General features: G+C 41.3%; 1 protein-coding gene across 1 annotated transcript in view; it reads right to left on the bottom strand.

Moving 5' to 3' along the window:
* Nucleotides 1–18,392: 18,392 nt before the first annotated feature.
* Nucleotides 18,393–23,511, bottom strand: part of LOC130904449 (RPA-interacting protein A-like) — a 28,405-nt gene continuing 23,286 nt past the window's right edge. Inside the window, exon 7 of the mRNA XM_057817198.1 lies at nt 18,393–23,478. Coding sequence (XP_057673181.1) covers nt 23,449–23,478 — 30 coding nt within the window. The 3' untranslated portion in view covers nt 18,393–23,448. The remainder of the gene's footprint in view (nt 23,479–23,511) is intronic.

A 23,511-nucleotide genomic window follows, 5' to 3' on the forward strand; every position in this document is an offset into this window, starting at 1 on the left:
ACTGCCCCTTAAATTCACTCTATCATTTCAACTGAATCATTTCAGCTCTTTAAAAAGACTAAATAAAACTTAAATGCAACCAGATACCCTGAAAGGCACATCTGATCTGTGTGCTTTCCTCCCCTCACCCATTTGGAGGGAATCACCACCACTGGTCTGTCTGCTTTCCCCTCACACGGCCGACATGGAGGGAATCACCATGACAACTGACCTGTCTGCAAATCTCCCTGAATGAGGCTTTCAAAGTTTCAGCCTGTGCAAGCAATGTTTTAAAAAGTCTTAAAACAGTCTGACTGAAACATTTATGCTCTTTGAGTGTTTTAAAAAGTCTTTAAAAAGTCTCTAAAAAGTCTCTAAAAAGTCTCATGCTTGTTTTACTTCAATTAAAATCACTATCATTTCAGTCTGACAACTGATTTGAATGCATATATCCCTGAATGAGGTTATGCTTGTTTTACTTAGCTTCAGCTTTACTTTACTTCATCCTGTGCTGTACTTAGAATTATTTGAATTGAATGATGTTTATTATTTCAGTCTGCCCTTTGAGTGTTTTGAAAATGCTTGTTTTACTTAACTCTATTTTATACAATTTAAATCTATCATTTGTTTGATTGAATAATTTCAGCCCTTTGAGTGTTTCAGCCTGTGCTGTACTTAGAATTACTTGAATTGAATCTGAATGCATATCTCCTTGAATGAGATTATGCTTGTTCTTTTCCCTCACCCGTCCGACTTGGAGGGAATCACCATGACAACTTACCTGTCTGCATATCTCCCTGAATGAGGCTTTCAATGTTTCAGCCTGTGCTGTACTTAGAATTATTTGAATTGAATGACATCTATCATTTCAGTCTGACTAAATCATTTAGCTCTTTTTATACATTTAAATCTTCAGCCCCTTGAGTGTTTTAAAAAAGCTTGTTTTACTTAACTCTATTTTATACAATTTTAATCTATCATTTCAGTTTGATTGAATAATTTCAGCCCTTTGAGTGTTTAAATTACTTAGTGTTTTATAAAATTTAAAATCACTCCAACTAAATCATTTCAGCACTATAAAAAGAGTTTTAAACAAGTCCAAATAATATACCCTTAAATGCAACCAGATACCCTGAAAGGCACATCTGATCTGTCTGCTTTCCCATTTGGAGGGAATCATTGTATCATTGTAAAGAAGGGAAGTTAAGCTTTATAATGAGTTATAACACATGACATTATAATGTTTTTATGAGGAGCAGTGCTTCTTTTAAACTATGTATATTTTAAACGATGGTGCATAATATTTGTTCGCATTAAAATGCAAACTGTCTGGGCCAGGTTCAAGTTAAAAATAAAAGATTGATATCATTGTAAAGATGAGAGTTTTAGCTTTAAAATGAGGTAGACCACATGACATTATAATGTTTTTATGAGCAGCAGTGATGTTTTAAACTGTGTATATTTTAAACAATGGGGCATAATACTGTATTTGGTGCATAATATTTGGTCGCATTAAAATGCACACTGTCTGGCCATGGACATGGATATCATTGTAAAGAAGGTACAATGGTGTTATACTTATATAGCGCTTTTCCACCTTTCAAGGCGCTCAAAGCGCTTTACACTATCTCGCCATCCACCTACTGGTGACGCAGCACCAGGAGCAACATGGGGTTCAGTATCTTGCTCAAGGACACTTAGGCGAGTTCATCAGGGCGGAGAATTGAACCCACAACCTCTGGTTTGGGGGACATCTACTCAACCTCTGAGCCACCCCACCCCACAAGAAGGGAATTTAAGCTTTAAAATGAGTTATACTACATGACATTATCATGTTTTTTTGAGGAGCAGTGCTTGTTTTAAACTGTGTATATTTTAAACGATGGTGCATAATATATGGTCGCATTAAAATGAGCACTGTCTGTGCTAGGTTCAAGTTAGTACTGAAAGATTGATATGATTGTAAAGATGAGAGTTTTAGCTTTAAAATGAGGTGCACCACATGACATTATAATGTTTTTATGAGGAGCAGTCTTTGTTTTAAACTGTGTACAATTTAAATTATGGTGCATAAAATTTGGTTGCATTAAAATGGACACTTTGTGAGCCAGGTTTAAGATAAATTAAGCCGCAGGCTCCACTCCTGGTGGTACCCTTTCGTCAATTCCTTTAAGTTTCAGCTTTGCAACCATACTCCCCACGGAAAAACTTGAGGTTTCCCGCACGCTGCACGGCGGGTCATGGGAATAACGCCGCCGGATCGCTGGTCGGCATCGTTTATGATAGGAACTACAACGGTATCTGATCGTCTTCCGGGACTTTTGTTATTTGCGTGTGTTGTTCTTCGTCTTGCGCCGGTCCAAGAATTTCACCTCTACTGGCCTGACACCATCCATGGACAGAGCCTCCATCAGAAGGACTCGGGCCCACCCTTGTAATTTGTGAGTGTTGCTCATCGTCATCAGGTCTTCCTGTTGACGACTCTCGTTCTGGATTGATGAAAACTTTCTTGGCAAATGCAAAAGCACTTTTATTAATGATAATAATGATTTTCTCTCCAGCTGAGATGGGGGGGTATATTCTAAATTCCTGAAAGCACACAGAAAGACATTGTTTTTGAGATTTGGACACTTCAGCTAAAGAGCTTTCCTGCAATATAGGACACTGTTGGAAAAGTCTAAAAATAAAAAAAAGTTACCAGATGGGGTAACGTCTTGGATCGCGATACAATAGGAGTTACCACAGAAAGTCAAGTCTCCAGTCAGAACTCAATGCAAGAACAACATCTAAGACCTTATTTCCAAATGATGATTATTATTCAGCAATGTTGACCAATGCTATTACAATTTTTCACTCATTTCTTTTTATTTTTTATTTTTATTTTTTAAAGTAGGACATATTTGTTTCTTTATAATCTGTTTTTGTTTACATAAAAAATAGACCATTTCACAGTCAGTAGAGCCAAGATATGTTTTTGTCACAAGTTGGCTGACCATTTCAGAGTCAAAAGAGCCAAGATATGTTTTTCTATAATTTTTTAAATATTTTATTCTGCATTTTAACCATAATTGTAAAGTACTTCCAGGATGTTGTACAGTACATTAGGCCAAAAAAAAAAAAACACCTTTCACACAGCAAATACATAAATAAGAGTTGCTCTTCCATCAATTACTTTAAGTTTCAGCTTTGCAATGTTTGTCTTTATTTGAAGCACAAAAGAAGAACATCTGGCAAAACTCGGCACAGAATCGAGAAAGAGCTGGCAATCTGTCAATCCTCTCCATGTTTGGGCCGGGTGAGGTTTCCCATGTTGAGTCAAATCAAGTCTCTACTCCGCCTCAAAAGATTCCTGGATTGTTATTTTTCATCAATACCTCGCCGAGTCGAGTTAGGATAATCCTCATGGTGGGGTGGTGCCCTCCGGTCATTTCTGTAGTGGCGGTGGTGTGTGTCCAAAGGGCATGGACTTAATCAACGCGGGCTACTGACCAGCGCGCTCTGGTATTCCTCGTTGGTGGGAAAATGTTGCTGTCCCCACTCAATATGACGAGCAGGGTTCAGAAGGTTACGCTCTGGGGATAGATCTCTTTCAGGGTCCCCCCAGGATTGATAAATCTAAATTCAAGACTTTTAAGACCTTTTTTAATGCCATTTCAACTGAAAATTAATACTTTTCTCGCACCCATTATTTAGATCATATTGAATCCTGTTAAATAAATAAAGCACTGAACATCAAATTTAACCTCAATTACTAAGTGTGTTTGACAAAAGAATGCACAGATATTGAAGATACAATTAAAACACATTTAAAGTAACATTATAAAGTCTGTCAGAATTTTTTTAAACACACACACGCACACAATAATTATGGACAAAAAGAGGAGGACAGGACTCAGACCAGCCATCTTCTGTAACAGGTTAGCCGCTAGTCCACCTGCCAAGACCCCAGTGAACATGGCTAACTCTCGAGTTAAAACGGCGAAATTCACATTCATTCGAAAGGCAAACCGAAATGTTTAAGCAGGTCCACTGCCTTCGCATGACCCATTAACTGCAACCTAAAGTATCTGGATGTAACTTGAGCCCCTATCACATACTCCAAAACAACGGGAATATCACGGGACTAAACCGTGCAGCAGTTGTGTGTGAAAACAATTTCTCGTGTTGACTGACATGGGGAGCAGTGTGCGTGAAAGCAGGCGTTAAATTCCCGGGTCACAGCAGATGGCTGATGACTTAAATATCATAGCGGCGGCCGATGTAACTTCCTCCCTCTTCGCAGTGAGAGGAAAAGCGGTAAACAAACATCGCAATTATAAACATCGCAAGCTGGAACCAGCTAAATTAAACTGAAAACATGACCAAAATTAAAATGTCAATTATTACGTCTGGGTTCTTTCTCGCTAACTTGTTGAAATAACTATATATTAACGATGTATGAATGATAAACTAAGGAATACTTGTTATAAAATAAATAATTGGGATAAAAATAAAAAATAAAAAAAGAAGGCACTGTATGGTCATTGCAGAGCCAGAGCGTGCCTATATGCCCTTTTAAATATTCCCCTCTGCGAGTCCGCAAAACCGCATCTGTTTATATATATTTAACAAACTTTTCCAGCATTTTCGTTGTGTAAATAAATTTATAATGATCATAAAAATATGTAGTCTATTTAAACATTAAGAAAATGTGCGTTTTTTTTCTGCCAACTGAGAATTCGTTTTAAAAGACAGGCTTTTATGCAGACATCGTCACAAATGTTATCACATAAAACGCGGGTCGGGCTTTAATACCCGCAGACCATTTGGGGTCGGGCTGGACTTTTTAGGCCCGATTTTGCCTCTATCTTAAAGAGCATACGACACGAGAAAAAAAGTCTTAAATGGCATTATTATGTGAATTAGAATCATTGTGGTGTCGGTATGGAAATAACGAGCACCGATTGAACTCAAATGGAACGCTTTACTGAGCAGTTAATGTCCCACAAAACAATACAGCAGTAGCAGCTTGTAGGCAGCATGCGTAGCACTCACAACATAGCATAGCAACGTAGCAGACTATATTGCATAGCATTTCAGACTCTTCCTTGCGTTTCTTACTTCTACGAAGGCAACATTGCCACCTAGTGTTACTTTCAGGGAACACAACATCTCCTCTCTCTCTAAGGATAATACTCCATACTCAGTAAATAACATAGCTTCACGTAGACATATAAACATAGTAAACAGTTTGCATAATTGGAAAAAAAGAATTACTCTTACTTAACTTTCACAAATGCCCAGCAAGTATCAAGCATTAACGGATGAACATTTTAACAGTACTAATTTCAACTTATTTTACTCAATCAATGGTATGATATAGTCCTTGTGCCACTTGGGTTTGTATTTAACACGTGGCATTTTGTGTGAAGGTGAATGACTGGCATTTGTGTGTAGCAATCGAGATGTGTCAGTGTCCTGTCCAGCCACAGAAGAAGTGTGAGCAAGATGATTGGCATTCCAAGTCTTCCCGTCACTCAGCAAGAAGGTGTTTGGACCTTTCTTCTCTCTCACTGTAACCGGGGAAGTGAATCTGGGGTGTGCTTTCGGGACGTGATGAGGCTTTCGTACCCTCACTTTTTCTCCTGGACGGAAAGAAGGTACGCGTGCACCACGTTTAGCGTCGGTGTAATGCTTCATTTTACACTGATGTCTCTGGACTGCTTGACGAGCAGAAACATCCAGCGGAGATGTAGCAGACGGCAAAGGAAGAATATCCAGTTTGGTGCGCATCTTTCTTCCATAGAGGGGCTCGTATGGTGAGGTAGAAGTTGCAGCATGCGGTGTCGCACGATACACCTGGAGCCAGTTCATCACAGTCTCTCTCCATGGTTGGGACTGCTGAATTGCAGTTTGAATGCAGCTTCTCAAGGCTCGGTGAAACCTCTCGACAGCTCCATTTGCAGCTGGATGGTAGACTGATGTCCTGCTATGAGAGATGCCTCTATCGTGCAGGAACGTGGCAAAAGCTGCAGATGTAAACTGAGGACCATTGTCCGTAACAATGTTTTCTGGGTTACCATGACGACAGAAGATAGATGTCAAGAAGCTACAGACATCATCCGTAGAAGCAGAATGTGAAAATGCAAGTTCGGGCCACTTCGAATAGTAGTCTGTCAGGGTGATAGCAAACCTGCAGGCGGGAATGGCAGTATCAAAGGGACCAACAATATCCAGGCCAAGTTTCTTCCAAGGTCCATCTGGCAGTGGAACCGGTTGTAACGGGCCAGGGTGAGTAGAGGCCGTTTTATCATTAGCCTGGCAGGGGACACATGAGGCAATGCAAGATTGAACTTGTGAGTCCATTTGCGGCCACCAGTAAAGGTCACGCAAGCGTTGTTTTGTGCGGACGATACCTTGATGACTTTCATGAGCAAGTGTAATCAATGTGTGTCTTACTGAAAGTGGAGCGACCAGTCTTGAGCCTCTTAGGATGTAGTTATCTTTAACTGAGAGCTCATTTCTGATGTTGTAGTATGGGGTCAGTATACTACTCACTGATTTAGCAGAGGGAGGCCAACCACTTCCAATTTGCTTACGCAGGGCAGACAGTTCAGGACAAGAAGAGCAAGCAAAGTCAAACTCAGCCACTGGAAGGGAGCTCAGAGCAGCAGTTATCTGTGCCACCATTTCAGGTTCAATGTCTGGAAACGAATCAGAAGGCACAGGTAATGGTAGACGTGAAAGACAATCTGCAGTGTAATTCTGGGAACCTGGACGATAAACAATGTCATAATTAAAACAGAGCAGACGTGCCGACCAGCGGGCAACGCGCATTCCAGCACGACCGATTCCTTTTGTGCTGAGCAGCGTCGTTAGCGCCTGGTGATCTGTGCGGAGAGTAAAGCGACGACCCCACAAGTAGGTTCTCCATTTTTCAGCAGCCCAGACGCAGGCGAGGGCTTCCTTTTCAACGATTGAATATTTTCTCTCGGTGTCAGTCAGCGTGCGTGATGCAAAAGCCACTGGCTTTTCTGTGCCATCAGGCTGAACTTGTGCAAAAACAGCTCCAAGGCCGTAGTCGCTTGCATCTGTGGAAATCACGGGTCGCAAGGAGGGGTCAAAAAGGGCAAGTGCTGGACTGCTTACAAGAAGTTGTTTTACTTCTTCAAAACTGTGTTGTGCTGCAGGAGTCCATGTAAACTTGTCCTTATCGCTAGCACAGGCGCGCATAGGGGCCACAACTGTAGCAAAGTTAGGCAGGAACTTTGAGTACCAGGAGACTAGACCCAGAAATGATCTCAAAGCAGCAGCATCAGATGGCGGCGGAGCTTTCAGAACTGCATCGATGTGCTCTTGATCAGGAAGGATGCCATCTGCCGTAATAGTGTGACCCAGGAAGCGTAGGGAGGTCTTCCTGAAGTGGCATTTAGTCTCATTGAGCACCAGCCCAGCCTCTTTCAGCCTTTGTAGAACAGCAGTGAGGTGCTGGTCATGCTCTTCAGAATTGTTGCCGTAGACGATCAGGTCATCCAAATAGTTTTGGACGCCGGGTTGACCACTGAGGATGTCAGCCATCATTTTCTGGAAGGCTGAGGGGGCAGATGCAAGGCCGTAAGGAACCCTGCGGAATCTGAACAGTCCCTCATGTGTAATAAACGCGGTGAGGTCTCTGCTATCTTCATGAAGCGGCAACTGGTAATATGCATTAGCCAGGTCGATGGTGGAAAACATCTTTGCACCCTGTAAGCTTGCAAACAGTTCATCAACATGAGGTAATGGGTAACAGTCAGTAACAACAGCTTTGTTTGGCTCACGTAAGTCTGTACACATCCGGATTCCACCAGTTCTCCGTTTTGTGACAACAATGGGCGACACCCACGGCGAAGCATCAATTCTTTCAATTATACTTGCTTTTAGTAAACGGTCCAGTTCAGCTGTGACAGAAGCTCTCACAGCGAAAGGCAGGCGGCGTAGTTTTTGGCGCACTGGCTTCACCGCCGGATCAATTTTCACTTTATGCACATAATTTTGTGCACAGCCAATGTCTGGAGGTGCAGGAATGCAGGAAGCAGGTGCAGAGGTCGTGGACAGCACAGGAGCAGGCAAGACGGCAGCGCAGCTGACAGCAGGAGAAACAGACATGGAGGACGCAGATGCAAAGTGTGTGGATTCAGGAGGCAGGACAGCATCACCTTGAATGTGAATGCTTAATGCTTTCATAATGTCTCTACCCAAAAGAGGAGTGCCCTTTTTTACCACGTAGAATGTAGCCGGAGCAGTCAAATTTCCTCTACTCACTTTAACTTGCAGGCAGCCACTCACAGGAATTCTTTTCCTTGTATAAGTCACTAGTCGACTTGCAGGTGGAAGCAGTGGCGTGTCTTTAAAGTGCTGGACGTATATGTAGTGTGGCAAAATAGAAACTGCAGATCCCGTGTCAACAACAAGTTCATGTTCGTTGGTGCTGGTAAGAGAAGCAGGTGGGCTGATGTAGATTTTGCACTTCAGTGTGCCTGGTGCACAGCAGGGATCGCTCAGGTAGAGTACTGTCATTTCAGGTACTAGAATCTCACTTACGTCGCTTGGCGTAGATGAGCGGCAAACACGAGCAAAATGTCCAACTTTATGACACGACTTACAAGTTGCTTTGGCTGCAGGGCACTGAGAAGAGTTAGCCAGGTGTTTGTCGGAACCACACCTGAAGCAGCTGCGTGAATGTGCAGTAGTGGCAGCAGGGGTTTTATTTGGGCGAGCATGCTGTTTCTGTGTCTTTTTGCTGAAACGCGAACGGGGCTGTATGGCTTGCACTGGAACACTGTCATTTGCTGCAATTGTTTTGGCTTGTTGAACTGCTGATTCCACTTGTGATGCAATTGTCAAAGCTTTTTCCAGTGTCAGCTCTGGTTCAAGCAGGAGTCTCTCTCTTATGTTTGAATTAGCCACATGTTCAATCAACTGGTCACGGATCATTTCATTTGTACGATCGTCAAATCCGCATTTTGAAGCAAGATCGCGCAGCGCGGCAACATACTGAGCAATAGTCTCATGAGGCGCTTGTTTTCGCTGTCTGAAGACATGGCGTTCCACGACGACATTTACTTTTGGTGTGTAGTGATTTTCTAGGGCAGCGACAGCAGAGTCGAACGAGTCACCTGTTTCCGGTAATGAGTAGAAAGTCCTTTGTCCCTCGGCTCCGAGACAATGGAGTAATGTGGCTCTTCTGCGAGCTTCAGGCCAAGCAGCACCCGTTGCATTAATCACCAGCATGTAGTTTCTGAACATCCTCATCCACATTTCGAACGGTATCGATGGCTCTCCCGGGCAAGGTAAAAACGCTGGCGGGGCAGGCACATGTGCGGCCATGACGACTCACGAGCAGTCCGGTGGGTAAAAAAAAGTGTAGAAAAATATCCTTCTCGTCGCCAAAAATGTGGTGTCGGTATGGAAATAACGAGCACCGATTGAACTCAAATGGAACGCTTTACTGAGCAGTTAATGTCCCACAAAACAATACAGCAGTAGCAGCTTGTAGGCAGCATGCGTAGCACTCACAACATAGCATAGCAACGTAGCAGACTATATTGCATAGCATTTCAGACTCTTCCTTGCGTTTCTTACTTCTACGAAGGCAACATTGCCACCTAGTGTTACTTTCAGGGAACACAACAATCATATTTTGAGACGATTCGACTATATACAACAATTTAACAAAGCACAGATGACGAGAAATTAGTCTTTTAATCTGCCGGTTAGCCACGCCAAACATTATAGGGCTTTAGCGTCCCCAACAGGTGGATGACGTCAGCGGTAGACTGGGCTCATCAGTTTTACGATTCAGCCCATTGAAGGGGAATTATTCAGAACGAGGAAAACGCGACGAAGACAGCCGCAAAATGTCATTGTTTCAGTCTCTCTACTCCAATATTTTTACAGGATATTCTTTTTATCCAAGTATTTTTCCCCAATAGCTATATAAATGGCTTGAGAAGGACCAGTCAGCCCGTCAAGGGGGAACTATTCACGAGGAAAACGCGACGAAGAGAGCGGCAAAATGTCATTGTTTCGGTCTCTTTACTTCAATATTTTTACAGGATATTCTTTTTATCCATGTATTTTTCCCAATTGCTAAATAAATGGCATGGTCATGATAAATAACAGTCTTGTGCTGAATGGAATATGAAATAATAAAAATGCATTAATTCAGGACGACATAGCAAAATTACTCCATAATGGTCAAAACTGTCGATGTCACCTTTACTGTTGCACCTCCCGAACGATATTTTATGACACCTAAATCGGACATATGTCATTTCCCTTCCCCGGCTTCGGAGAATGTAAACAAACCAGAAGGCGTGACAGCTAGCCGACATGCTAACCCGAACCGAGTGATGTTTCAAAGTCTTCAAAGCGGAAAATCACACATAACTAGCCTGGATTATTTGACATGACGACCCGGTTGTCTAATGTCTTAGCGGATCGGCAAACCGCCCGGCGGAGAGCAAGTTACAGTTTGTTCCCCGGAGGAGGGTGGCTGCAGTTGTTGTGCAGCTAACGTGCTGCTGCTAATGAGCATTAGGAGAGCTTTTTACATGCCTATCAATGATCAAACGTAAGTAGTCCTTCATTTAAAGGAAGTTTGTAGTGTTTACTTTGTAACCGCTGTATTCGTATTTGACATAATACAAAAGAAGATGTTTACTCACTTCCTCGTAAATTCAATGGTCCCACAGTAAATATCCACGGTGAATGGGAACCTTTTGAAACTCCAAAAAGGCGCATACGCCTCTCCCTCATACAGAATGATTTTTCTGCAGCCGTTTGGCTGGCGTGATTCGAAAAATAAACGTATTAATCCGCAAAATCAGCTAAATCCTTAGTCCTCATACACAACAGTACACTGTAGCGTGAAGAGGACGTCTTCTACCGTACACGTCACAGCGCCCTCCTCCTCAATGCAAGACCGAAGCCGGAAGTCACTCATTTTCATGGCGTGGGATTCAAAAAACTAAATAAAAATAGCGATCGCTTCCACACACATCCAAGCAGCCCATATCATTCAGGGGCATAAAATACCACGTGTATTATGAAATAAACATGCTTTTTCGTGTCACATGCAATTTAAAGTCTTGATGAGCTTAAATTGGCTGCAGTTACGAAGTCGGAAATGCTCCCTCTGGGAAAAAAACCCCACAATTTGAGCAACATTATGCTTAACAAACTTTTCCTGCGTTATTTCATTGTGTAAATGCATTTATAATTGTCATAAAAATATGTAGACTATTTAAACATTAAGAAAATGTGCGTTTTTTTTTCTGCCAACTGAAAATTCGTCACAAAAGACAGTTAAGACATCGGGAACGCTCCCTCTGGAACAAAACGCAATATGACCAACATTGTGACAGCCGATGCCGACCATAAATGACGTAATATCCAAAAGTGATCACCAATGGACTCATTTGAAGTACATGAATGGTGGTCTGTTTTGGTGTTCAGAATCCACAATAGTTCGTTACTTAGTTCGTCGTTCCACCGACAAACGGATGCATTCCGGATGCAGAGGTGGATGGATTCTCCGTTTTGCCGGTTATGGTGGTTTGGCACGCACGAGTTGCATTTCAATTTGTAGTGCAGTGCATCGTAAAAATTTTATGCGTCATCTTTTTTATGGATTAAAAAAAAAAAAAAAAAAAAAAAAAAAAACTTTGTCACGGATATAATTTAGGTAACACTGAGATGTTCTTGAAAATTAAGACCACGGTGAAAAAAATTCCAGACTTACAACAGCTAATTTAATACTTTTAATACCTTTAATTAAAACTAAATTTAAAACTAAATTCAATGCTTTTTTAATACTTTTAATAACCCGCGGGTACCCTGTCTTTTCTCACTGAGTGACGCAGGGTTGGCACCTGGTCAAGCACATAATACTGGCAGGATCTACCAGGTAGTCGAAGATCTCGCCACCCTAAGATACGGGCTGAGCCGCGTAGCTAGTTAGCATCCGGAGTCTCGTTCGTTATCGGAATTAACCAGAAAAATCGCTCCACCAACTAAAAACGGCCATGCACCATCACCCATCATTTATGGTCGGAACTACGACAGTATCAGATAGTCTTTCGGGACTTTCGTTATTTGCGAGTGCTGTTCTTCGTCTTGCGCCAGTCCAAGAATTTCATCAGAAGGACTCGGGCCCACCCTTGTAATTTGCGAGTGCTGTTCTTTGTCATCAGGTCTTCCTGTTGACGACTCTCGTTCTGGGTTAATGAAAACTTTCTTGGCAAATGCTTTTGCTCACGCCCGTCTTGCGCCAGTCCAGGAATCTCTTCCACCGACCTTTCACCGTCCATGGACAGAGCCTCCATCAGAAGGACTCGGGCCCACCCTTGTAATTTGCGAATGTTGCTCTTCGTCATCTGGGTCCTATTCCATTATTCCTAGCTGCGGTATCCAGTCGACCGGGCCTGCTTTGAATATTCGGGAAAAAAGCACTTTTAATAATGATAATAATGATTTTCTCTCCAGCTGAGATGGGGGGGGGGGGGGTATATTTTAAATTCCTGAAAGCACACAGAAAGACATTGTTTTTGAGATTTGGACACTTCAGGTAAAGAGCTTTCCTGCAATATAGAACGCTGTTGGAAAAGTCTAAAAATAAAAATAAATTACCATATGGGGTGAAGTCTTGGATCGCGACACAATAGGAGTTACCACAGAAAGTCAAGTCCAAGTTCCAAATGATGATTATTATTCAAAGAACTGTTGAAATTACATACACAGGTTTTTTTTTTGGTGAGTTCTGAAGGCCTTGGTAAATGAGCACATATTCCTGTTTGACATTTCTGGGAATAAAAAAAAAGCACTTTTAACAATGACTTCCCCTCCAGCTTAGATGGGGGGGAGGGGGTATTTAAAATTCCGGAAAGCACACAGAAAGAAAATGTTTTTGAGATTTGGACACTTCAGGGAAAGGGCTTTACAGCAATGTAGGACAATGTTGGAAAAGTCTAAAAAAATATATATATAAGTTACCGGATGGGGTAAAGTCTTGGATCGCGACAAAGTAGTAGTTATAACAGAGAGTCAAATCTCCAGTCAGAACTCAATGCAAGAACAACATCTAAGACCTAATTTCCAAATGATGATTATTATTCAGCAATGTTGACCAATGCAAATACAATTTTTCACTCACTGTTTTTTTTAAGTAGGACATATTTGTGTCTTTATAATCTGTTTTAGTTTGCATCAAAAATAGACCATTTCAGAGTCAGTAGAGCCAAGATATGTTTTTGTCACAACTTGGCTGACCATTTTTATACACAATAGAGCCAAGATATGTTTTTGTCACATCTTAGCTGATCAATGGGTGATTGAAACTGAAATTGTAACGACTGTGAATAGTCCATTTCAGAGTCATCAGACCTAAGATATGTTATTGTCACACCTTAGCTGATGAATGGGTGATTTAACCCGGTAACGACTGAATCGATACCCGAGCGTCCAATCCCAAAACACGAGTAATCAAAAGATGCGCCCTTATCGCTGCATAAAAGCCCAACACATGGGAGGCAGGCCTCATTTCTTCCCAACGCCGAGACGTTCAGACCTTCTGCGATTCCCTTCTGCTAAGAACTTTGTTCCATCGTCATGCCTTCTGAACGGTAAGAACTTTGGTTGTAAACTGAGTTAAAATACAGCGGATTTTTTTTTTTTTTTTAATAACCCCCACCTGGAAAAAATTATTCATTTGTTAGGGTGTGCGACGAGAGGGGATCCAAATGCAGACAAGCAGGGGTTGTGGCGAATAATATTTTATTGGCGAGCACAAACAATAGCATGGCGGGCGTAGGTCGTTCTGCTCGGGGTAGCTGAGCCGACGTGGGGAGTGGAAGCTCGGAAGAAAGGCAGGCGTGGAATCCGACAGGGGCGCGCAAAGTCAGGACCTGGGGCGAGAAGATAAAAGTCGTGAGCCGGGGATCAGATAAATAATTAAGTACGCGAGATGCAAATGACGTGGTAAACAGACTAGTTGATCGGGCGACGAGGTGGTGGCGTCCACTGGCTTATGAAGATGGCTGATTGTCATTGCCAGCAGCTGTGGCCGCTCCACCCGTCTGGCGTCCAACCTGCAAATCAATAAAAACACTCACACCTGCCCAAGGTGGGCCAGGGCTCAGGAGGGAGGGGCCGAGGCCCTAACATCATTGATTTTATTTTGCCAGCGTATTCATTTTGATCATTTTAACTTTCATGAGATTGTTTATTTTTTTTAATGGAAACAGTTAGTGCAAAGAGCATTTTAATAGTTAGTTTATTTACACCCACTAAATGCTGTTTTTTTTTACCTGCATTGAAATATATCAGAGAGTGTTTTCATTTGTCACGTTTGTAATGTGGAAACCTGAAACTTTGGATAATTTTTATGTCTTAAAATGTATTGAGCTGTATTTTTTATATTGTACACTGTATTTTTCCAGTGGTAAAGAATGGGATTGATTCATTTCAGTTTGTCATTTTATTCATTCTTTGGATGAAGACTTTGTGCAAGGATCACATTTATCTTTTATTGATACTAACTAAAATTATTTTCGCAGTGACAACCACCGACACTTCTTGGAGTGCCCCTTCTGCCCTAAAAGCCAGCAGGGCCTTTTGTGCCATCTCCGGAGGACATGCATGAAAGATGCTAGTCAAAAGGACATTCAGAGGATTGTGGAAAAGGCCAAGGATTATGTGTACCATCTTCTGATGACTGGGCGGTACATGAGTTACGAGGAATACCAAAAGATTTTTGCCTCTGAGGATCCCTTCAATAGGTAATTGAAATGCACAAAAACCCACAAAATTGGAAAAATGCTAAAAGGACCACTAACTATTTCCTGTTTTTATATTTCATAGCATGCTTGAGGAGCTTTTAAAGCGGAATATTATTGTGACCGGGATACCCCCCCGAGAGGCTAGACACACCACGCCTGATCCTACAGGATCTTTAACTGCTTCGGGCCAGCCCGGGGTGAGTGAGGAGTCCACTGAGGATGGGAGTGAAAGCAGCACCGAGACATATCAACGGTAATAAAAAGCCTAATTTTCAGCTTGTGCTTTCTCACCAAATTTGAGTTGATTTAATTTAAAGACGTGTAGGTGAATTTTTATATGTTATAAATTGGAAATACAGTGTGTGTGTTTTTGTTTTGTCTGAAGGACTGCATTCAGAGAAAGAGTGGACACAGAAAAACAGAGTCCGGATGAGACAGATGGGTCTCTACAATAAACATTCTTTGGACCATAATCTGCTCAATGCATTTGCCAAACATCTCAGGGAAGATCTTGGTATCGACAATTATAACCAGGAGGTGAGAACAACTGATTTACACATGTTGCAATATCCTTCAAAGGCTAGAGGAGACTCTCAAATGAATTTGTAATTCATGTATTTGTTATACATACATATATATTATAACTACAATACTTTTTATTAATAGTGTGACCTTTGACATGGCCTCCATCCACCCCAGCAACGTGTGTTTGATCATTCCTTGTATGGTAACGTGTCTAACAAAATCATTTTTTTGGCCTTCATCGAACAGATTCCTCATACACCACACTACAAACACAAACCTCTTCAATATGGACGAGATGCTGTGCAGTAAGGCCACACCATACACTGAATACCTAAGCCAACTGCAGAAGCAACTAAGCAAAGGCGTGGCCAAGGAAATAGTTGCAAAGCGGTAAGTAACGCCTTCTGACCAAACATGTACAAAAACCTTGAGCATTTTCAAAAATGTATTTTGTCGGCCCCCCACAGAGAGATCATCCACGATGACATGGGTTTAACAATGTATGCTTGCACAGCAGTGTTAAGAGCCGCCAAGCAGGACTTCCTGGGTGTGATGGCGAAGACCTATGATAAAGAAACAAACTATAATTTACATCTGGAGAAATCATAGCAATTACTGGTGCTTTACTACCTGGAGGTGCTCATCACATTGAAACACCTCCAGAGGCCTGGCGTTGTTGAAAATATGACAGTAAGTGTCGTCGTTTGTGATTTTTTTTCCCTTTTCTTTTGAATGAATGTTTTTCATGTGTGACCGCAACGCAGAGATGATCAGTGAATGAAATGTGTGTTTGACGCAGATCAAAGAGTGGAAAAATCGCAGGGCGGTAGACCTAGAGCACAAGGCCGTCGCCGTGAAGAACCACAAAACTGCGGCGCACCAAGTGGCAGTATTTGTGCTGTGCCAAGAAAAGGAGTCGGTAAGTTGATAACATTTTGCAAGTTGCAGCTATAATGCGTTTTGGAGCGTGCATTTACTCCATTCTTATTTCTCCACACAGTGGTTCGTCAACTACTTTGACTACATCAGGGACATGTTGAAATATTCAAAGGAGACAGCAGATAAAGAAGAAGATGAAAAAGTGGTAGAAAATGATGAAGAAACGTTCATCTCGACAACTGGGGCTCCGATCCATAATGCCTCCAATGACCTCAGCAGGCTGCACAGAAAGTCCAAACGGCCAGGAGGACTTTTGAGTCGGCCACTAAGCACCTCTCGGACGCGGAAAAGTCAATGGTGGCTGACTACCTCACCCACTCAAACGCCACTGCTGAAAAACATTAAAGGATGAAGAAGACAGTACCTCAAGGATGCAATTGAGATCATCAAGAAGTTGGGTGCTGAGCCCAGAAGGTCATCATAACAAATGTGACTAAAACAGTATGCTTAGTTGCATATAAATGAGGATACTGTAGTCATATTGCTTTTGTTTTTATTCAGCAGTGAGCTTCAGTCACCTGGCACGTCCAGATGTCCGTCCAGAAATCCGGAAATGGAGATCCAAAAGAGTGTGGATGCCTTCATTCGGGACCATCCGGTCACGGTGGATGGGATATCCCAAAAGTTTCAATCCGCAAGAAATACAGTAACGCTGATGAGAAACGCCTGGAGGAATACCCAGAAGCAGATGAGAGCAGACGCTGCCATCTGTGAGTATAAAATCAAGCCGTTTGCGTTAGGAGTTGCCAATCTTAGCCTGCACAAAACTAACTTTTGTTCTCCACCGCAGCGCACTTTTCTCGCCGACTCCCCGCTGAGCCAGTAATCACAAAGTGGTTCGATAAACAACACTGAGGCAGTAACACGAGGCAAGTAAGATTAGGCAGGTGAACAAGATACTGACCAATAAAAAACACCACTTTTGTACAGTAGGTGGCGGTATGCACCTGATTGTTGCTTGCAATCTGCCATGAAGCTAAATTTGGGTTTTTCAGCTTGTTCAGCCTTTGTTCACAGTGCAGTTAATTTTATTGCTTGTTTTTCCCATTCTGTAGTTTTAAATAAAACTGAGCAGTCAATGACTTATCCGGTTCTTTCTTTAGATATTGACAGTGATCTCTATGTATATAGGTTACAGGTATATACTGTATATACACGTGCATTCCATTTTTGCATCGGGAAAAAATACTTTCACTTTTTACTTGCACAGTAAGTTTCAAAACATGTTCTTTTTGTACTTTTAATGAATTTTTTTTCTTAGATACTTCTACTTTTTTTTTCACCTGCATCTGTACTTTTTCTTAAAAAAGTAAGTACGTCAGTTGCAGCCAATGCACAGGCAATGAGGTAATTTTGGGCCATTTAAGGTCATTTACCTGTTGATTTTCAGTTACTTCCTGTTGATTTTGGGATATTTTATGGGTCACTTCCTGTTTGAGTTACAGAACAGGAAGTTACCTGGGAGTCATCCAAATGAATAGGCAGTGACTCAAACTCAACAGGAAATGACCTGTAAATGCTCTAAAATGAACAGCAAGTGATCTGTAAATGAACTGAACAACCGCTAACGTATCCATCAATGAGTTTCCTACAATGGTCTAAAATTCCATTCTTATTTAGCCAACTGCTCCAGGTCTCTGAGATTTGAAGGATGCCATTTTCAGATCTCTCCACAGGTGTTCTATGGGATTCCGGTCTGGACTCATTGCTGGCCACTTTAGAAGTCTCCAGTGCTTTATCTCAAACCATTTTCTAGTGCTTTTTGAAGTGTGTTTTGGGTCATTGTCCTGCTGGAAGACCTCTGAGGAAGTCCCAGCTTTCTCAAACTGAGCCCTCATTATGATGCAGAATTTGTTGGTAGTCTTCAGACTTCATAATGCCATGCACACGGTCAAGCAGTCCAGTGCCAGAGGAAGCAAAGCAACCCCAAAACATCAGGGAACCTCCGCCGTGTTTGATGGTGGGGACCGTGTTCTTTTAAGGTCTTGTTTTTTTTTCTGTAAAATCTATGTTGATGCCTTTTCCCAAAAAGCTGGCCTTTTGTGTCATCTGACAAGAGAACATTCTTCCAAAACGTTTTTGGCTTTCTCAGGTGGGTTTTGGCAAACTCCAGCCTGGCTTTTTTTTTTTTTTTTTAATGTCTCTGGGTCAGAATTCAATTTAATTCAATTCAATTTTATTTGTATAGCCCTCAATCACAACAGAAGTCTCAAATGGCTTTACAGAGGCAATATGATACACAATTAGAAATGAAGCAACAAAGATGAATAGATGCAGTTCAAGTCCTGGGTATCCCCTATCCTTAAGACCCTCCATGCCGGCAAGGAAAAACTCCAAAAACTCCAGAGTCAATTGGGAGAAAAATGAGAAACCTTGGGGAGTACCACAGTCAGGAGAGATCCACTCCCAGGACGGATAGACAGGAACCCCAGAACGGCTAATGGGAATTAGCAAGCGAAATTATAGTCCGTAAAAATACAGTGGAGTGAAGGTGCAAGAAGAAGTCCCTCTAGTCAGATGAGACGGGGGTAGCAGCGAGGACGTCTATCCAGCCAGGGGTCCGGGCAGTCAGGAGGCTGCAGCTGAAAAATAGCCCCTCCCCAGAGGGGAGGGGGGAAAGGGGACACCGGGTGACTAGTGATGAAGAGACTAGACAACTAGATATTAACATTGGAAAATAGAAATAAAGTAAGACAAGTGGTAGGTAGAGTAAGAAAAGGAGATAGAACTCAGCGGCTGTACTGCCCCCAGCATTATAGCTTCTAGTGCAGCTTAGACTAAACTGTGAGTCTACTCCGACTTCAACTAGCCTAACCATAAGCTTTGTCGAATAGGAACGTTTTTAATCTAATCTTAAATGTGCAGACTGTCTCGGCTTCTTTAATACTAGCTGGAAGCTGATTCCATAAAACAGGGGCTTGGTGGCTAAAGGCTCTAGCTCCGACAGTACTTTTATGAACCCTGGGAACCCAGAAGTGGGGTCTTTCTGGGTATCCTACCATAGAGTCCCTCATCATTCAGACGCTGACGGATAGTATGGGTTGACACTAATGTCCCCTTGGACTGCAGGACAGCTTGAACTTGTTTGGATGTTAGTCGAGGTTCTTTATCCACCATCAGCACAGCTTTCGTTAAAATCTCACGTCAATTTTTCTTTTCCGTCCACATCTAGGGTGGTTAGCCACAGTGCCATGGGCTTTACACTTATTGATGACACTGCGCACGGTAGACACAGGAACATTCAGGTCTTTGAAAATGGACTGCTTCCTCACAATTTTGCTTCTCAAGACCCGTTCTTTGGTCTTCTTTCTTTTCTCTGTGCTCAATGTGGTACACACAAGGACACAGCACGGAAGTTGAGTCAATTTTAATCCATTTTAACTGGCTACAAGTGTGATTTAGTCATTGCCACCACGTTATGTGCAACAGGTAAGTAACAAGTGCTGTTTATTACACAAATTAGAGAAGCATATAATTTTTCGAAAGGAGTTTTGTGTAAAATGATCATGATTTAAAAAATGTTAATTCTCTTTTGTGTTTTTTCATTCCAAGCAAAATAAATTTAGATATTACTACCAAAGCATTTGTAATTGCAATCATTTTCTGGGAGATATTGAGCATTATCTGACAGAATTGCAGGGGTGCAAATACTTTTGGCCAGCAGTGAACAAAGTTAAGTTTATGCGTATATTTAGCTGTTTTTTGTGGGAATATGTGTTTGAACGATTTGTTAAGAGCATTGGAAATAAAAAAGCATTTTAAAATATTTAAACTAGCGGACATCTGCTATGCAAGTTAGCCAATTGTTTCGTTATACAGGACTTGGATCATTTAATACCATTTGACACTAACGCAGGCATTTTATTTTTACATGACAGTGCAATTCTGCATAGTATGAAGAAACAATTTTATTTTGTAGTCACATTTAATGTTCTTTTGAAAGCGCAATCTTAGCAAGCCTTTATTTTACATCTCCTAAAATTTATTCTACAATGCATTAAATGTTCCTAATCGGATTACCCGATCATTCGAATTTACTTGATAGATTAATCGATTACTAAAATAATCGATGGCTGCAGCCCTCGTCCAATCCATTTTATGGGTGGCAGCAATTGTAGAAATGATTCTAGATTAGCTACAGCTTCCCGATTGAGTTTTATTAAGACCTGTAAATATGCCGATGCAGTAATTCAATTTATTAAGAACGAATGGACGGATGAAGAAGACATGACTTCTTAACTCAATGATTGCCTTTGACAAAGTGTGACCACTGTCACAAAAGACCAAATGTTCATTCGCTACTACCCTCCCACTTCAAATGGATTGGATGTATACTAGTGATAAACTCATTTAAAGAGTTCTAATTAATACAGGCCACAATATCAACTCATTGGCTGCGATGGACATGTCGTAATAGACGTCCAATCCAATTTGAAGTGGGAGGGCAGGCGGAGAATGAATGAAAGAGTCATTCTGTACCACCTTCTCAAGTTAAATGGACATCTGCTGTAGATACTCATTTAAAAGTCTAAATCGAAGCGTAGCCTTTATTTAAACATACATGAGCATAAACAAAAAGAAGTCTTCCAAAATCACAGAACGATGGAGAAGACACATGTCTGAAAACAGAGCTAACATAAAAGTACATTGGTAAAGTGGTTTAAATAAATAGATTTAAAAAAAAAAAAAAAAAAAAAAAAAACACTACACAGGGAGCCATTGGTTACAAGCAGGTAGTCGACTAGCGAAACTGACGACGCTGCCAGGGATTTTGGGCCCCATGAAAAGATATCACTTTGGGCCCCACCACCAGTGCCGGGACACACACACACATTTAGAGTATCAGCTACGTAATTTCCTGCATTCTGGTGAATCTTTACACACTAATTTGTGCATTTTCTGCATTAATTTAAGATGAAAATATATTTATGTAAACATACAGCGTATAGAGCAATAATGAATAGACTGATATCATCTTTAAGAAATGTACTGAAGCCCATCTTTTACAATCTAAATATATTTTTATTAGAAATATTCTCAAATACCACAATGAATGACTTAAGTTAAAACAAAACTTTTATTCTAACAATACTACAGCATACATTAACGCCAATCAAAAAAACAATCTTTAGAATGATATTACAAACAAAGCGAACACCACACATACACACACACACACACACACACACACACACACACACACACAAGCAATCACACTCACAATTACAAACAAAGCGAGTAGATTGCAGGTTGCTCAGCCTTAGTCACCAAGAGCCCAGCGCCGAGCCTTCTTGATAGCAAAGTCAGTGATCAAATCATTAAAGTCTAGCTTCCTAGCCAACTGACTTTCAATGGACAACATGGCAAGACTAGAAAGCCTGTCCTGACACATAGTGGACCTCATATAATTTTTTATGAGTTTTAGCTTACTAAAAGCTCTCTCGCCGCCTGCAACCGTTACGGGGAGTGTGCAAAATATTCGTAAAGCGATGCACACTTCTCCAAGAATGCTTTGCAGCTGCATCTTAAAAATTGCATTCAGGAGACCAAGAGAGGACAAGTTAGGGGGGAATGTAGCAGTATACACAGAGTTCAGGTGTCTTACTGAAGATGGTCCTGGCTCTGTAGTGTACATAAAATGACAAATATAATAATATTTTCTATATTATTCTAGTATCTTAATTTAATTATTAATTATGTATCATTAATTAATAATAATAATAATTATTATTAATTATTATTACTTATTACTATTTGTCTCTTAGCCACTGATATTTTATGTGTGGTGTGGCAGTGTTCAAGTTGATTCCTCACCTCCTTCAGTTGGGAGTAAAGATGAGGCTGGCTCATAAAGGGTGTCAGGAGACAGGGCTGCTGAGCCAGACGCAGCAAGAGGAGTTGTGCTTGTGCCTATTACAACAGGCGAGGGCAGAGACAACTGTTTTGGTGTGGAGAGCTTGCGAAAGGGTTAACCTGCTGTACTAATTAAATGTAAGCTAAAAGTGGAGCAAACACTAGCTAGCAAACAATTACAGTATTTCATTATGGAGTAGGCTTAGCCCCATTTGAAAACTTACAATCTCCACTATAGGCTACAGCTCCGAAGCCAGGTCCCTTCCTTGTTAACTAACTAAATTTAATTGATGACAAACTAAATTCAATAAATTCTTGACAAACTGGATTCAACCAGATTTAAAAAAAAATCCACACCAACTTTCAACATCTGTATGATACCAAAAAATGCCGTCATTATTTGGAATTCATGTTCTTGAATTGGTCAATGTCGCTCACTGAGGTCAGGAAAATCCCGTATTTCTTACGGAGTGAGCTGGGACCTGCTTCTGAGCTTTCTAATAGACGTCGTGTGAGCTAAAATAACAGGTTAATTTTCAGCACTACACAGACACAATTTACACTAACCTTCCTTTGTGAAGTACTTTTTCACATCCTGTTGGCCTTTTCTACCCCTCTCCTGCTTTGCTTTATTTTCTTTCCTCTTTTGATAGCCTGATATCTGTTTTGAAAACATTTTTGATGTAGCCTACCGCACGCATAGTACTCAGGGTTAAATGTGCACCGCTGCTCAGCCTGCGCGCGGTCTGATCAAAGGAAGGACGGACGAAACCAATTAATGAAAATACGCGGGGGGAGGGGTTGCTGGCAATACATATGCTCTCTGGATGTTTACTTTTTGCCAAAAATAAAACAAGAAAAAGAAACCCTTCGTTTTATACCTTTTAAAATTATAATGATTAATATTTAAATTTGCAAACGATTACCTAATGCTGTAATTTTCTTTGTGGGCCCCCTCAGGCCATGGGCCCTTAGAATCAGTACCACTTTTCCCCCCTATACGGCGCCCCTGCCTGCATGCATGATAATTTCAAAGTCTAAATCAAACAGTAGCCTTTATTTAAACAGATTTACTTGAGCATAAACAAAAAGTCTTCCAAAATCACAGAACGATGGGGAGGAAGACACATGTCTGAAAACAGAGCAAACATAAAACTGCATTGGCAAAGTGGTTTAAAAAAAATAAAATAAAAAATAAACACCAATGCAAAGGGAGCCATTGGTTACAATCAGGTAGTCGACTATCGAAACTGAGGACCCCTGCATGCATGATAGTCATTTCAGAGTCTAAATCAAACAGTAGACTTTACTTAAACAAAGATTTACATTAGCATGAACAACAATGAGTCTTCCAAAATCACAGGACGATGGAGAGGAAGTCACATGTCTGAAAACAAAGCAAACACAAAACTGAATTGGC

This window comes from Corythoichthys intestinalis, chromosome 16 (assembly GCF_030265065.1).
Source record: "Corythoichthys intestinalis isolate RoL2023-P3 chromosome 16, ASM3026506v1, whole genome shotgun sequence".
NCBI classification, from domain to species: Eukaryota; Metazoa; Chordata; class Actinopteri; order Syngnathiformes; family Syngnathidae; genus Corythoichthys; species Corythoichthys intestinalis.